We start from the raw sequence: 16,714 nt of genomic DNA on the forward strand, positions 1-16,714 counted from the left end.
CTGCTTTGATTCGGTCTCCATCACCTCCAACGCTGAACATATGGTGACCCCTAGTTTAAATCGCGGTTAATCTCAGTATTCACAAGCGAATCGCTAGTAAATTTAGTATAATTTGCAAGCCGGTACGTCGAGGAATCGCCGCGTATCCTGATTTAGGCCGGGAGAGCAACGTTACCACGTAGGCAGCGACCGCGTGGGGCTCCGCCGACCTGAAGAAGCTAAAGAGGTGACTAGGAGGCGACCACACCACTCGATCGAGCGGCCTGAGCCAACGCGAAAGGCGCCGACCGAGCCACCAAAGCGGAACCACGTGCGTGGCACGCGGCCCGCAGCAGGGAACGACGACCGCAACTACCAAAGGGACCACGTGGGTGGTACCACATCCAAGGCAGAAGGAGTGCCCAAGCGAGGGCAATCATCAAGTTACACCACGCGCACGAGCTTCAATCGAGAAGGCAAGTGAGCTGGCAATTCCTAACCTATTTACCTAATCTCCCTACCAAATTTAATTGTAATCGTTTAATCTCCCTACCAATTGTAAATTGTAATCGTTTGCTTAATCATGAGTAATGAGACAGAAAAATCCAAAATAACTCTAGGGGAGTTAGAAATTAAACAGTTAAAATGTAAACGAGGCGTCTATAAGCGAAAATTAACTATATTTAAGAAATTCATAGAAAATATCGACACAAGCGCATTGACGGCCGAAATAATTTTAGACGTAAGCTTAAGACTAGATCAATTACCAAAGTTATACCATGATTTCTCTGAGACACAGGACCGGATCGAGACACTGTGCAGCGAGGAAGGTGACATCGAGGCCCAAGAGGCCGAACGTGAGTCTTTCGAGGACACATTTTACCGACTTAGCGCTAAGGGCAAGCTGCTGGCGAAAGTAAATACCGAATCACCACCAATTGACCATAGTTCGCAAGCCCCGCAGCAGCAACCCCTCGGTGAGTCGATAAAATATCCCGAAATTAGCCTCCCTAGCTTTGATGGAGACCTAACGCAGTGGCTGCAGTTTCGAGACACATTTGATGCTCTAGTCAATCAAGCTAGCTTGGCACCGATCGTAAAATATAAATACCTACGCAGTTGTTTACGAGACGGTGCACTCGAGGTAATTAGTTCGCTCGATTTCTCCGAGGAAGGGTACACGCTCGCATGGCAGATGCTTTGTGAACGTTATAACAATCCTAAACGTTTAGTTTCCAACCACATGCGAGCCTTGTTCGACGTGGAACCGGTACCGTCAACTCCTTCGGGTCTTAGAGGTCTGTGCGATAACATTTCCAAACATTTGAGATCTTTGCGTTCATTAAATGTACCTACCGAAAATTGGGATCTCGCAATTATTCACTTACTAGTTAAAAAGTTAGACAGCCGATTGCAATCAAAGTGGGAGAATAGTGTTGATTTGAGAAAATTACCTTCGTTGCAGGATTTCAAAAACTTTCTAAAGAACCGCGCTGACCGGCTGGAAGCGACCAGCCCAGCAGTACCATCGGACGCACCCAGCACTTCCAAGAAGGCCATGGTAACCACGTCCGAACCTATTAAGGTAACCTCAAAACAGTTTAAATCCAACCAGTGCCCGTATTGTTCGAGTACACATTATATTAATCAGTGTCCAAAGTTTATTGCATTAAACGTTATCGCGCGAATCCGAGCCGTGAATAAATTACGATTATGCTTTAATTGTTTGTCCGGAACGCATGTCTTAACAAACTGCAGGGCCAGTACATGTCGAGTATGTAAGGGCAAGCATCATACGTTACTACACAAACCAAATACCAACACTCATGTAGGTAGTAACCCCATACCAACGCGATTACCAATTTCAACATTAATCGACGAACAACCGAGTTCTAGTCAAATCGAGACTACCTTGTCGAATAACACTATAATCGAAAAACAAATAAACAATGCGCAAAATAGATCAGTTTTCCTCACAACAGCCCAAGTGCTCGTTAGGGATAAGCATAACAATGTGCATAAACTAAAAGCATTTTTAGACAATGGCTCCCAAGAAAATTTCATTACCCAAAATGCGGCAAAAAGGTTAAAATTAAATAAGGAACAAAATGCCTTAAACGTCATAGGTTTCAATGAAAAAGTGTCTAGCGTCGTAGAATCGTGTGACGTAACATTGCATTCCTTAGACGGTAACTTTACAACGAATTTGTTCTGTTTTATTACGCCTACAATTTGTACTACCAATATCGAAATACCAAACGTGCAACGTTGGCACATTCCGTCGCGTTATAAGTTAGCTGATGACGAGTTTAACTTAGCTCAAGATGTAGATTTGCTTATCGGTGGGGAGATATTCTTCGATTTACTACTTACCGGTAAATATTCGCTCGGGCCCGGATTACCGGTTCTGAGGCGCTCGCGACTGGGATGGTTAGTCACGGGTCCCGTACATAAAAAATCCGAGTCTGCTATTCAATGTAAAATTACAGTTGAAACGCAATTAAAAAGGTTTTGGGAAATAGAGGAGGGTTCCGCACCAAATTTACCTTATGATGAAAAACAATGTGAGGATATATTTCTGAAAACTCACACTCACAACTCTGAAGGTAATTTCGAAATTGAACTTCCATTAAAGCAACCACCTACCAAACTAGGTCGATCTAGGCACATAGCATATCGGAGGTTCAAAACTTTAGAAACCAAGTTCGAGCGGAACCCCGAATTTAAAGATAAATATGTGAATTTCATGCGCGAGTTCGAACAAGCTGGCCATATGATTAAATTACAAGATAATTATGATGGCCCATGTAATTTTCTACCCCACCAAGCGATTTTTCGCGACTCCCCCTCTACCCCTATTCGCATTGTTTTTGACTGCTCTTGCCGCACCGATAACGGCGTTTCTTTGAATGATATCCAATACAAAGGCTCAATAAAACAGGACGAACTCATAAATATACTTCTACGGTTCCGAAAGTACCAATATGTTATTAATGCCGACATACAAAAAATGTACAGATGTATTTATGTGAAACCAAATCAACAATACCTACAATGCATATTTTGGCGGGAAAATACTCACCAACGACTCCAAATTTATATGCTGACCACATTAAGTTTCGGCTTAAAGTCAGCACCACATATAGCAACCAGATGTTTGTTACAATTGTCAAACGAGAACCAACACACGTTTCCAGCAGCTGCAGAGGCCATAGCGAACCAGTTCTACATGGACGATTTTATCGCCGGCGGCGACGACGAGAATCAGGTAGCTGAAACTGCAACACAGGTGAACGAGATCCTGCAGGGCGCCAACTTCACGCTGCGGAAATGGAAGTCCAACTCCGAAGCTGTCATAAATCGGGTGAGCGGAACACACACACACCAAAACACATCTGCAATCGAATTTGGAGATAAAACACATAAGGTTCTAGGCTTAGCGTGGTCTAGTGACACAGATGAGCTTATGTATACTATTAAAGAAAACCAAATTTCACACCCAATCACCAAAAGAAAGGTACTAGGGGTAATTTCGTCCATTTTCGACCCCCTAGGCTTGACGGGACCAGCAATTATAGTAGCCAAAATATTTATCCAAAAAATATTTAAGGCTCAATTAGATTGGGATACCGAATTAACACAAGACTTGATTCAAGAATGGAACACATTCTATCGAGACTTGTTTTTATTAAACCAATTGAAAATTACGAGATGTACAGTCATACCTAATTATGTCACAATACAAATTCATGGGTTCTGTGATAGTAGTATTAAAGCTTATGGCGCTGCCATTTATATACGGTCGAGCGATAGGGTAGGAAACATTCAAGTTCACCTACTTTACTCAAAATCCAAAATTGCCCCAATTACGTCCCAGACTATTCCAAATTTGGAACTTTGTTCAAGTCTACTACTCGCGACACATGTAGACAAAGTAAAACGAGCGTTAAAATGTGACATTTCCAGAATCAACCTGTGGTCAGATTCAAAAATAACATTATGTTGGATTAAAAATAGTAACCTTAAATTAACTTGTTTTGTTAGTAACAGAGTCACAAAAATATTGTCACTTACCAACAAGCACGACTGGTCCTGGGTCCGCTCGGAGGATAACCCCGCCGACCTTTTGTCCCGAGGAGTAGCACCAGGCAAGCTGGAAAACAACCAGTTATGGTGGTCCGGGCCGGCGTGGTTAACTCAAAGTTCGGACACATGGCCGACCCAGGATTCTGAGTCACTGGATCATGCACCGGAAGCCGAGAGCGACGTAGATGTAACACTCACCTTGGCTATTAACACAAAATCTAACGATACGATACAATATCTTTTCCACAGGTGGTCAAGCGATAAAACACTTATTCATGTATTAGCATACATACTTCGATTTATATATAACACAAAAAATAAAACACGAACAATTAATCCCAATAGAAAGTTAACAGGACCATTGTCCGTAGACGAGTTAAAAAAATCGGATCACACATTAATTAGACATGCACAAATGCAATCATTCCCACACGAATATAAATTGTTGCAAAACAACAAACCGGTTCTTAACAAATCAAAAATATTATCTTTACACCCATTCATGAAGGACGGACTCATTCGCGTAGGCGGACGAATCGCTCTTTCACATTATGCATATGAAAAAAAACACCCTTTAATATTAAGTCACGAACACACGCTTACCAAACTACTGATGGCAAACGCACACATACGTACTTTGCACGCTGGCCCTCAGTTATTACTCTCAACTATTCGCGAGCGCATCTGGCCAACAAAGGGTAGAATGTTAGCCTCGAAAATTGTAAATAAATGCGTTCCGTGTTTTAAAGCAAATCCAAAGACTACTAACCCTATAATGGGAAACTTACCCCCCTCGAGGGTAAACCCATCTCCCCCTTTTGCTATCACTGGTATAGATTATGGAGGACCTTATAACATTAGAGATAGGACAGGACGTGGTTACAAGGTCTATAAGTGCTATATAGCAGTATTTATTTGTTTTGCAACGAAGGCAATTCATCTCGAATTAATTACAGGGCTCGAGTCGGCTAATTTCCTGGCGGCGCTGCGACGTTTCACAGCCAGGAGAGGTAAACCGAAGGAGTTGGTGAGTGACAATTCAACAACATTTCACGGGGCTAGTAACGAGCTGAAAGATTTACAAAAATACCTACAGGACAGCTCGAGCGAACTAGTATCTCATTGCGCAGACGAGGGCATAAAATGGAGTTTCATTCCTGTCTATACACCTCATATGGGGTCCCTATGGGAATCTAGTATAAAACTTACCAAATACCATTTAAAAAGAGTGTTAGGATTATCTTTGTTAACTTATGAACAATTTGTAACTATCCTACATCAGGTAGAATCGATTGTAAATTCAAGGCCATTGTGTCCCTTACCTAGTTCAAATCCTGACTATCCTGTCCTCACGCCAGCTCACTTTTTAATTGGAAAAGCACCAATTTCACTTCCTGACGAAGACTATAACCATGTACCAAAAAACCGATTAACTCACTATCAACTTTTGCAACAAATCACCCAGGACTTCTGGCGGCGCTGGTCACGTGACTACATCGGAACGCTGCAGGAACGCACGAAATGGAGGAGCGCGCGCGGCCCAAGCCTCGCAGCCGGCACCGTCGTCCTGGTACGAGAGGAACGCCTGCCACCCTGCCGGTGGAGGCTGGGCAAGATCGTCGCGACGCAGCCGGGGCGGGATGGCGTCACCAGGGTAGCCATCATCCGAACCACCAGAGGAGACATCCAACGCGCGTTCAATAACATTTGTCCATTACCTACTTCGGGTCAAGTTATATAAATAGTAAATACCTACCAACCTAATGTAACATTCAAACAATTATAATTAAGTACCTAATAAGTATGATTAAGTACCTTAAATACCTTACTTACCTAATACCTATGTATAGAATTAGAATACCTACTCCCTATTTAAAATAAAAAACATGTCCTATTGTTGTTTCATTTATAAGAATGGGCACAGCTCTAATTTTAATGTAAGTTATTACCTAACTATAATCCATAACAAAGAACTCTGCCCATACTTACTAATAGGTAAATACATATGTACAAAGCCTATTCTTTGAAATACCTAATGTTACGCATAAAACATTAACTATTTCAAGGGGTGGCAAAATGTTAAGACCTATCTTAACAAGTTTAGGTATTAGAATACCTAAATACCTACTTACCTAATCTAGATAGATTAAGTCTCTCTATCGTCGGTAGGTGGCACCACCTATGAAATGTACCTAATTAAGGTGACATCTACCGAAACCTTGTGTACTTGCTATCTAAGCTTAGCCATATCAATGTATGCAATAGTTCATAAACAATCCATAGTGTGGCGCTGTACGCGACTATATAAGCTTCTACATGTGTGTAGATTAAATCACTTTTTGCAACTAGCCTTCTGTTAACATTAAATATAACTATTGTAATTCTCTGCTTTGATTCGGTCTCCATCACCTCCAACGCTGAACAATAAATTAATAAATCCGACAGTCGTACAATAAAATCTAAATTTATTTTTGTATACCTACAGTGTACAGTATTGATGGAAAGATCTTTCAAAACTAATAGGGATTTTGAACAAACACTTTTTGATAAAATGAATATGAAAGAAAAAAAATCCTTCCCCCCCTGTAAGTTTTGAACCATAGGTCTAAAAATATGAAACAAATCGTAGAAATAGAAAACTATAGCGGACATGATCAGTTTAGCTGTTAAATTATCGTGAAAAGTCTTCTTCATGGTATAAAGACGTATAAAGCGCTGCAAAGTACTCCCTTATATATACATCCATTTAAGATACTTACTAATAGCTCCCGTTTAGCCTATTCTGACAGAATGGTAACTACGGAACCCTACACTGAGCACGTTCTTTAGTCGTATACCTCGAAATCAAAAAATCCTTGTAGCTTTTCACCTATTCGCGTTTCACCGTGATAGCGTATTTTGCTGTAGCGTGTAATATCGGTGGTGTATTTTGTTACTCGCATATATTTTTAATAGATTTTTACAACGGTAGCAAATTTTAATGTAGAATGTATTATCAATAGCCTATTTAGTTAGCCGCAAATATTTTCAATAGATGTTTACAACAGTAGCTAATTTTGATGTAGCGTGTATTATCAATAGCCTATTTAGTTATCCGCAAATATTTTCAATAGATGTTTACAACAGTAGCTAATTTTGATGTAGCGTGTATTATCAATAGCCTATTTAGTTTTCCGCAAAAAAAATTGTTGCATTTTACCTGGGTCGCATATTGTTGTACTGTATTGTATTAATCGTAAAAAAAATTGGCTATATCACTGGGATACAATAAAAATACGGTCGCTTATTGACCTCATTGTTACAGCAATACATTAACTAGCTTTGGAGAATTTGTTATTTAGGAAATCTACCTCTAAGGTTACATATAACACACTCAAAACCAGGAGATAAACTACAAGTGCGAAATGCATTTACAAAACAAATCTATAGAGGTATAGTGCTTAAAGGAAATGTCGCGATATGTAATAACGCATTATAAACAAATATCTATCGAGGTGAAAAGCGACTACAGTGAAGAAAGGCAGGGAAGTAAATATACTATGAATCTTATACACCATTGTAAATGGCGACCAGAAATCATGCTACAAAAAATATCTGTTCAGAAATTATGAGATCGCGGCGAAACGCGAATAGGTGAAAAGCTACAAGGAATTTTTGATTTCGAGGTATACGACTAACAAACGACTGAGCATGACCATTTTATTTTGTTCAAAGTTAGACTACACGGTATAAATCGGTGTTCACTGATTCTACTCCACAGAGGAAGTGGAAAACTCTGGCAGACCCTGCGGTATGGTCGAGGTGTTCGCCCCCTCATACCCGCCATCGCCGGTCCCCTCCAACGGGTATGGTCATACTACCCTCATTTGCTAATAAAAATTTAACCTATGATGTACGGAATAGAATTGATTTTGCCATGCACGTTACAATAGTTATTTGTTTTACAAGGGGGCAAAGTTGTTGTTTAACCGCTCGTGCTAATATTGATACCCGAGCAAGCGAAGAGGGTGGTTAGAGTAGCGCTACCTCGTTTCACGCAAAATAGGCACAATGGTTGTCGATTTGCGGAAAATGCCCAGAAGCACTAACTAACTAAGCGAAAGATTCCAAAATTAAACCACGAGCGTAGCGAGTCGTTCGAGAAGTGGAAACTTTGCGAGGGTTTCAATGCACGAGGGTTAAACAAACTTTGCCTCCGGGTGAAACACAATTTTTCAACACACCAACACGAGGAAACTACTAACTATGAAATACGAAAAAATTCAAATGAAATGAAATCCAAATGAACGTAATAAAAAATCGTCATTTAAAAGTCAATTCTACCAGCAAACATAAGGAAACAATTCAAAATTTGCATCCGATTACTTTGCCCCACATGTGGATAAAATGCAACTTTCTCATTCGTTTTTGAACAATCTAGAGGGTCTTTACCAGTTGGTGTGATGAAAATATAACTGTATTACAATTGAAAATTATTTAAATTTCATCGATCTTAAGCTGCCGCCGGAGCTGTGCGAGGTAGCTAAGTGGTGCGAGGCGTAGCGAGGGTGTGAAGCATTCTAAATAAATATGTGAGCGGGGTGCAGAGAGGCGGGATCGAAGCTTTTTAATGTTTTTATCTACACATATGTCATAAACCCTCTATGATGCCTTCAAAATCCGTAAATAATGACCAACATTACGATAAACTCAATTATAAAATCTTTCGCTTACTCGGGACTCAAAAACACGAGCTGTAAAGTAACTTTGCTCTCGTGTGACACATCAAACTTTTCACCTCAGTAGTGAGAACATATTAAATAAATAAATAAATAATAAATAAATAATTAAAGGTTTAAAAAAATCAACATAAAGTAAAGTTAACCACATTTATTTACATTCATGAATGAAAGGCATCATCATTATGACGAAAGCTTGTCTCACTCCCTGTGAGGAAAGGCTTGTTCCAGCTGCTGAGGTGAAAATATAATTAAATAAAAAAAAATAAAAAATATTATAGGACATTAGTACACAAATTGACTAAGTCCCACAGTAAGCTCAATAAGGCTTGTGTTGAGGGTACTTAGACAACGATATATATAATATATAAATATTTATAAATACTTAAATACATAGAAAACACCCATGACTCAGGAACAAATATCCATGCTCATCACACGAATAAATGCCCTTACCAGGATTTGAACCCGGGACCATCGGCTTCGTAGGCAGGGTCACTACCCACTGGGCCAAACTGGTCGTCAAATATTTATGTGATATGACTGCATGTATTAATCAGCTATAAATCAAACAAAAAAAATAGTAAAAAAAAACAAAAAAACAATTTTTAACAATATTTATTTATATTATTATTTGTCATTCATACATTCATGAACACGAATATTAGAACATAGATTAAAGATTTGTAGAAAAGTCTATATTGTCTATTCCTCATAACAGCACTTGCGCTGTGAAATCGCTATAAAGTTGCGATTAATGGCTACCAACCTAACAAAATCAACATAATATAGTTTCAAACTAAGTGCATTGTTGTTAACTTACAAAATATTCATTTGGTTGCATAGTAGAAACCATTGCTACATAAGTCAGATACGCGCATGTGACACCCGTAATATAGCAACACCCATAGACTACGAAGACCGCATAGCGTTGCTTGTTAGTGTCCATAGGCTACTGTGGCCAAAATCGAGAAAAAACTGTCCAAATTTAGCAAAGATCAAGTACCAGGGCCTCATGAGTTACGAGGTGTCGCTGACCAGCCGGTCGGTCGGGTCGGACGCGTAAGAAGGTATGCTCGCGTATCTTAGCTGCATACTTTTGGTTTGTTTACCTGGGTGAATCAACTTTTTTTGTTTTGTTATCCTGTCCCGTTGTCCAAGGGACAACAGTGGCACAGTTTGTTTGAAGAGATGTTGTATGTTGTATGAACATGCTTAGTAGGGGGCCCATTATGGACATTGGTTATAACGACCACAAAAACGCAAGTTTAATACATTTAAGCACCATAAAATCAGTATTTCAATGAACTTTTGTCCCCTGCACAACTAATCGTAACCATGGCAACGAGTGACGCTATAAAGTTCTTCTCCCACCTATATGATTATACTAGTTAACATATTATTTTTGTTGACTCATAGGAAAAATATTGTATGCTCATGGCGTATTTATTTCCAATTCCGACGCCTACGGCTCCGGCTCACATTGTGCTCAAGCCACTCGACTTTTTTTACCCCTATACAACGACAAATAAAATTAAGAAGACCAAGAGTGGTCACTCCATACAACGATTTTGTTACCAAAAATACTATTATTTTCGTAGTCTACATCTAGTGTCGAGTAGCAGTACTGAGAGTTCCGCTACTCGACGCTAGATGTCGACTACGAAAATAATAAGCGTTTTGGTACCAAAACTGATGTATACAGTGAGCACTCTATGTACTTTTAGGGTTCCGTAGTCAACTAGGAACCCTTATAGTTTCGCCATGTCCGTCTGTCTGTCTGTCCGAGGCTTTGCTTCGTGGTCGTTAGTGCTAGAAAGCTGAAATTTGGCATGGATATATAAATCAATAAAGCCGACCAAGTCGTACAATAAAATCTAAAAATTTAATTTTTTTTAGGGTACTTCCCCTACACGTAAAGTGGGGGTGAAATTTTTTTTTTTGCTTCAACCCTACAGTGTGGGATATCGTTGGAAAGGTCTTTCAAAACTAATAGGGGTCTTCAACAAACATTTCTTGATAAAGTGAATATATTCGAAGATAATTGCTCCGAAAGAAAAAAAAAATGTCCCCCACCCCCCTCTAACTTTTGAACCATAGGTCCAAAAAATATGAAAAAAATCTTGGAAATAGAGTTTAAGAAAGACATTAAATGAAAACTATAGCGGATATGATCAGTTTATCTGTTTTTGAGTTATCGCAAAAAGTTTCCCCTTCATAGTAAAAAGACGTACACCCACAGTTCATCCCTTGGTTAACAATGTACCATACTTTAAGTTCCAGTTTAGCTTATTGTGACGGAAGAGTAACTACGGAACCCTACTCTGAGCATGGCCCGACATGCTCTTGGCCGGTTTTTATTATGTCTCTATGACAACGGTTGCATAAATACTATTTCCATCGCTTGTTTTGTATGTACAAACACCTCGCTCTGCTCAGCTGCTTCCACTGTAGTGGCGCTAAACGAGAATACGTAAATAAAGTTCTAGTATTAATTTATGACAAACCCATCCTTGCACAGCTTGCGTCGAATCGCAGCCTTAATTTGTACTATGTATAGGACGGTGGGCCTTAGGAGAATATAGAAGTTTTCGGTCTTCTCGTTTTATTTTCACATCGTTTAATTCTCAATTTTGTTACGTTGTTAACCCTTTGACACACGATAGGCGTGGCGTTCAAAGGGTTAGACTAAGAAATGTTATAAAATGAAACATTTTGCAACACTTATCGTTTGTTACACAGAGTGGAAGACTGGTGTTTACCCCCAGCCATGCCATGTGCCATGTGTAGGGCATCGCGGTCTCTCAAGTCCCTGTCTGACATCAGCAGTGACATCATCTGGCTTGGAACTCCACCAGGGTGGACCGCGACCCCAGAGTTCCAAGACCCACAGTCCGAAGGGGATTTGGTACGAGAAAAGGAAATAATGGACGAAAACATTAGGAAAGAACTTGAAGAAATCAGATTCGAAGTCTCAGATAAAAGAGAAATGAAATCTAAAAAATCTTCAGAAAAAAATAACGTTTCTGATAATGAGGATTCAGGTATTGATGTACAAGCGAAAAAGAACCAAAATACAAACAAAGCTAAGACAGATAAGGACAGTGAGAAAGCAGGTCAGAAACATGAAAGGGACAAAGAAGACAAGAAAGCGGGACACAAAGAAGGCAAGAAAGTAGGACATAAAGATGATAGGGACAAAGAAGGCAAGAAAGTAGAACAACAAGATGAGAGGGACAAAGAAGGCAAGAAAGTAGGACATAAAGATGATAGGGACAAAGAAGACAAAAATACCGGACAGATAGATGAGGGAGACAATATAGAGAAGAAAGCGGGACAGTCAGGTGAGGGAGACAAATTAGAGAAGAAAGCGGGACATAAAAATAAGAGGGACAAAGAAGACAAGAAAGCAGGAGAGAAACATAAGAGGGAAAACGATGACATCAGTAAACCAGACGATGCAACAAAGAGGATTAAAGGAAAGGGAGTGGGGAAGAAAACTGTGCAGAAAGAAACAAGGGGCAGGTATGTATAGATTATCCGTTTAACTGTTAATATGGTCGGCTAAGTGGAAACATTAGTGGTGATTTTCCCGTTCATACGTTCTCTGTATTGTGGTCATACCTATAAAAAAGAGATGAGCTCTTTTTTATAGGTATTCAATATCACCACTAACTATATTTGTACTTTTTTTTTGATATTCCTGTTTCTATAAGAACTAGGTTACTTCAAACAACGCTAAACACAGGTAAATTAATTCTCCGTGAACAGACGTTTAGCATACAATCTGCAACAATAAACGCAAAAATCAAAACATGAAAAAGAAATCAAATTTATTTTTCACGTCAGCAGCTGGAACAAGGGTAATTTTCTGCTTAAAAACAGTTTGCAAAATCGCATTTTGCTCACCGAGTGAGACAAAATAACATTCAAGTAACCTTTATATTCGAATGTCATTTCACGTGCAGGGCCTGATACAAGTTCGAAATATTTGGATTCTATTGTCTTTGTCCCTTTCACGTCATTAGCAAAAAGAAAGAGACAAAAATAAGATACGTAATTCAACGGTATATTGACGGTTGATATTAGACCCCCGAAATAAGTCAGACCGTATAGTTCCAAAACACCCTACTAGTCCTCAATCGTAATAATTAATTGAAATAAAAATTTAATAAAAAAACCATATTTTACGTATTTGAACTTAAAAAAATACGCAATTGTTACGCAAAGTAAATAATTCTACTTTTAACGATATCTACTATACTTGACAATTAGTTGTATCCGCAATTCGGACCGTATCTTACAAAGTTTTTTTTTTCCAAAAAAAAGTTGTCGATTGAACTGTCAATTGATGTTCGTTACTTCATTATTTCCGTAGGTATTATTTAATTGAAATTTCTTTCGTTTTGATTTATTGCGGTAATTAAACTTAATTGTTAGAATACCTTAATAAAACATGAGTGAAATAGTGATGAAGGCGGATTACATTTTTTCAGGTTGTATTTTTACCTTTCAAATATGTTCACACTGCTGTCGTGAAATTTTTTGTGTACTACACGAGATCAAAGTTATTTACATCTCGTGCGCTTTTGAGTCCCTTACTGCGAAAAATAAAATCTAATCCGTCTTCATCACTATTTAACTAATTAAAATAAGCACTCGAAGAAATATCAAACTTTGCTCTCTTGTTGTACAATAGTACATTGTGCAACGAGGGGGGTAAGTGAAACTTTGGAAGCGAGGGTGGTAATTTGCAATATTCTTACCCCCGGAGTTACACACAATGTTTTTCATCACACGTGCGAAGAAAAAACTAAATTTTAAGCGAAATAATTCTTAAATACGGTGACATATCAAACATTCGTCCGCCATTTTGTAATTTCTTGGCAGGTGAGGACCTATTCGGCATTCAGCCACGATTGAAAGTTATGTAAATAAATTTTAAACGGCTGTTAAATTAATCAAATTAAATAATTTTAAACATAAACAAAAATATTACATTTTAAACGTCAGCATTTTAAAAGTAAAACTCATTTATGCTACTTGGTTTGTATGAATAAGTGACATAATTAAAGAATAAAGCTATAACTCCTTAGGGAATTATAGCTTCACAATCCATAACTCCCGCGAGAACAAAATAGGCCTTTGTCCTTCAGCACACCTGCATGAAATAAGATCTTTTTCGAGCAAGTGTGATGAAAATAACTATTTCATTTTTTTTCCAAAATATATATATATATATATATTTTAATTTATTTAGAAAACAAACAGCCTTTTACAAATATGTCTAAAGTAAATCAACTAAAAATAGGCCTAAAGTTTCCTACATTACTAAGAAAACTATTACATGGAAATGTAAATTACGCAATTATAAATTACCGGTTTAGTTGTGTGCTACATGCAAGTAAGTTAAGAAAACATACAAAAGTATGAAAAATATGACTGGAACCAAATTGATCAATTTCTAGAAAACAAAATTTGCCGAACTTTGTTCTTGAACACGGACAAACTATGAACAAAAATATCTATATCGTTAAGAGATTCATTATACAAATAACAAGTGCGCCTAAAGAAAGAGTTTTTAGCATACTGTGTGCCACAGGAGGAAATAGAAAATGTGGGTTTAGAACGTGAGGTGAGAAAATATGGTTACAATTTGCTTAAGTTTTGGAGGGGGGAAATGGCGAGAACGAAACCTCGATTTCAAAGATTTTTACGCTGGATTTTTCGCATAAGCTGCAGTTGTCCTTATCGCTCTCATTTTAGGAGCCTCGTCAGTGCGAAGGAGATATATAACTAAAATTATTAAATCTGGTATTTCCTCATAAAAAGTAATATTTACTTTGAACGCCACGGCTATAGTGTGCGGTGGTCATCGTGAACTTTCTCGGAATGGACGAAAGTTAATATGGGCTGTGGGCGCTGTGGCCGCGTGCGTCAACGTTGACGACCGGTTTGGCCTAGTGGGTAGTGACCCTGCCTACGAAGCTGATGGTTCCGGGTTCAAATCCTGGTAAGGGCATTTGTTCGTGTAATGAGCATGGATATTTGTTCCTGAGTCATGGGTGTTTTCTATGTATTTAAGTATTTATAAATATTGATATATATCGTTGTCTAAGTACCCTCAACACAAGCCTTAATGTGCTTACTGTGGGACTTAGTCAATTTGTGTAATAATGTCCTATAATAAGCGGTGATGTCCGAGTGGATATGACGGCCGACTTTCAATCCAGAGGTCGCGGGTTCAAATCCTGGCTCGTACCAATGAGTTTTTCGGAACTTATGTACGAAATGTCATTTGATATTTACCACTAGCTTTTCGGTGAAGGAAAACATCGTGAGGAAACCTGCATACATCTGCGAAGAAATTCAAAGGTGTATGTGAAGTCCCCAATCCGCATAGTCTAGCGTGGGGACTATAGCCTGAGCCCTCTCGCGTATGAGAGGAGGCCTGTGCCCAGCAATGGAAAGTATATAGGCTGGATTATTATTATTAATGTAGTGAAAGAAGATGTATCATGAAGCTTCGTGTATGTCTTCTGCAGCTCCATTGCTCGATTGAGGCAGTATTTACCTCTGACGTTTCGAGGACGGCATTGTCCCCGTGGCCTCGGAGAATACTAGCTAAAGTTGACACCAATGTTTTAGCCGCGCGAGTTTTTCGTGCTACCCGCACCCGTTTTGCGCACTAGGGATGTTAATCACTCGACACACAACACTCACGATATTTGTTTTCGCTGATACATTTACTAATGACTGGATTACAATTGAATGAGATCCTAAAACCATCTTTCCGATTGAAATTGATTTGTTTTTTTAATTTCAATGGCTTCACTACGATCCGTAGAAATGATTTTAGGGTTATGCAGCTCAATCCAGTGATTTGTTTGACTAGTAAATGCTCGGCAACCACAGACTTGTCCTCGAAACGTCGGAGGTATATTAAAAACTTAACTTTACGCTATTAATATTTTGTCCAAAAGAGAGGTATGGGCAATGTGAATGTCATCTCGCCTTGTGTGGTAGGGCACAGCACAGCGGATGTCATTCCAGATCTAGAGCAGAGCCCAACTGGGGAAGTACCTCCAACTTACAGAAAACCGCAGCCAAATAACACTAGACCCTACTCATAGTGTTGTGTTACTTGTGTTCCTGCCGGTGAGTAAGGTTGCCAGAGCTCAACGAGGGGGGTGGGGTTAGGGTCGGCAACGCGCATGTAACTCCTCTGGAGTTGCAGGCGTACATAGGCTACGGAGACTGCTTACTATCAGGCAGGCCGTATGCTTGTTTGCCACCGACGTAGTATAAAAAAAAAATTAAGTCCCGTTTAAGTCAGTTTTTTTTTGTTAACCTTTTGACCGAGGATAATCAGACTTCGTGCGTTCCCATATGGCTCACGATGACACGCCGCGTTCGATAGATGTGGCATTCAAAGGGTTAAAGATTATTGTGTATGTTAAAGGTTACGCTTGTATTTTTTTTTAAATACAGGAAACCGAAAGTTGCTCCGGTCAAAGAGAAGAAAACGTTACCGAAGCGTGCGGCGAAGGCAGCCCCTGCCCAGGAAGAGGTGGCCACCAACACGAGACTTCTCAGGAAGTAAGTATGATAAGATCTCTGCTTGGCCTTACGGTTGACTGGTAGAGTACAGAATGCCTTTTGTACTGTAAGGTTTTCTTTTGTGCAATAAAGGTTAAATAAGTAAATTAATAAGCATATTCTGGGGATTACGGTAAATCCCGGGTTTATTTATCCCCTTCATATGATACAGGTATATACTTATAGAACCTATTTTTCCAGCTCCCGCGACCCTCCGCCGCCAAACCCGGACGTGTACGAGTTCGACGAACTAGAAGGCTCTCGGCCTCCCTCGGGCCTCCGCCGCCGCAACCAGCCCACCCCCGACCCCCCCGCGCAGAGCCCCGAAAGCA

The 16,714-nt window shown here is 39.4% G+C and overlaps 1 protein-coding gene across 3 annotated transcripts; it reads left to right on the plus strand.

The window, feature by feature from the left end:
• Positions 1 to 232: 232 nt before the first annotated feature.
• LOC133534203 (uncharacterized) lies at positions 233 to 5,956 on the plus strand. 3 transcript variants are annotated; one of them, XM_061873294.1, is made up of 3 exons: positions 233 to 1,277; positions 5,022 to 5,092; positions 5,531 to 5,956. In XM_061873294.1, exons 1-3 carry the CDS (start codon positions 563 to 565, stop codon positions 5,804 to 5,806), a joined length of 1,062 nt encoding a protein of 353 aa, XP_061729278.1. In that variant the 5' UTR covers positions 233 to 562; the 3' UTR covers positions 5,807 to 5,956. The 3 variants fall into 3 exon arrangements, with proteins under 3 accessions (XP_061729278.1, XP_061729277.1, XP_061729276.1); XM_061873293.1 differs by lacking the exon at positions 233 to 1,277 and adding an exon at positions 1,286 to 1,564 and having other exon boundaries at positions 3,177 to 5,092; XM_061873292.1 differs by lacking the exon at positions 233 to 1,277 and having other exon boundaries at positions 1,286 to 5,092.
• Positions 5,957 to 16,714: the final 10,758 nt, after the last annotated feature.

This window comes from Cydia pomonella, unplaced genomic scaffold, assembly GCF_033807575.1.
Source record: "Cydia pomonella isolate Wapato2018A unplaced genomic scaffold, ilCydPomo1 PGA_scaffold_69, whole genome shotgun sequence".
NCBI lineage: Eukaryota > Metazoa > Arthropoda > Insecta > Lepidoptera > Tortricidae > Cydia > Cydia pomonella.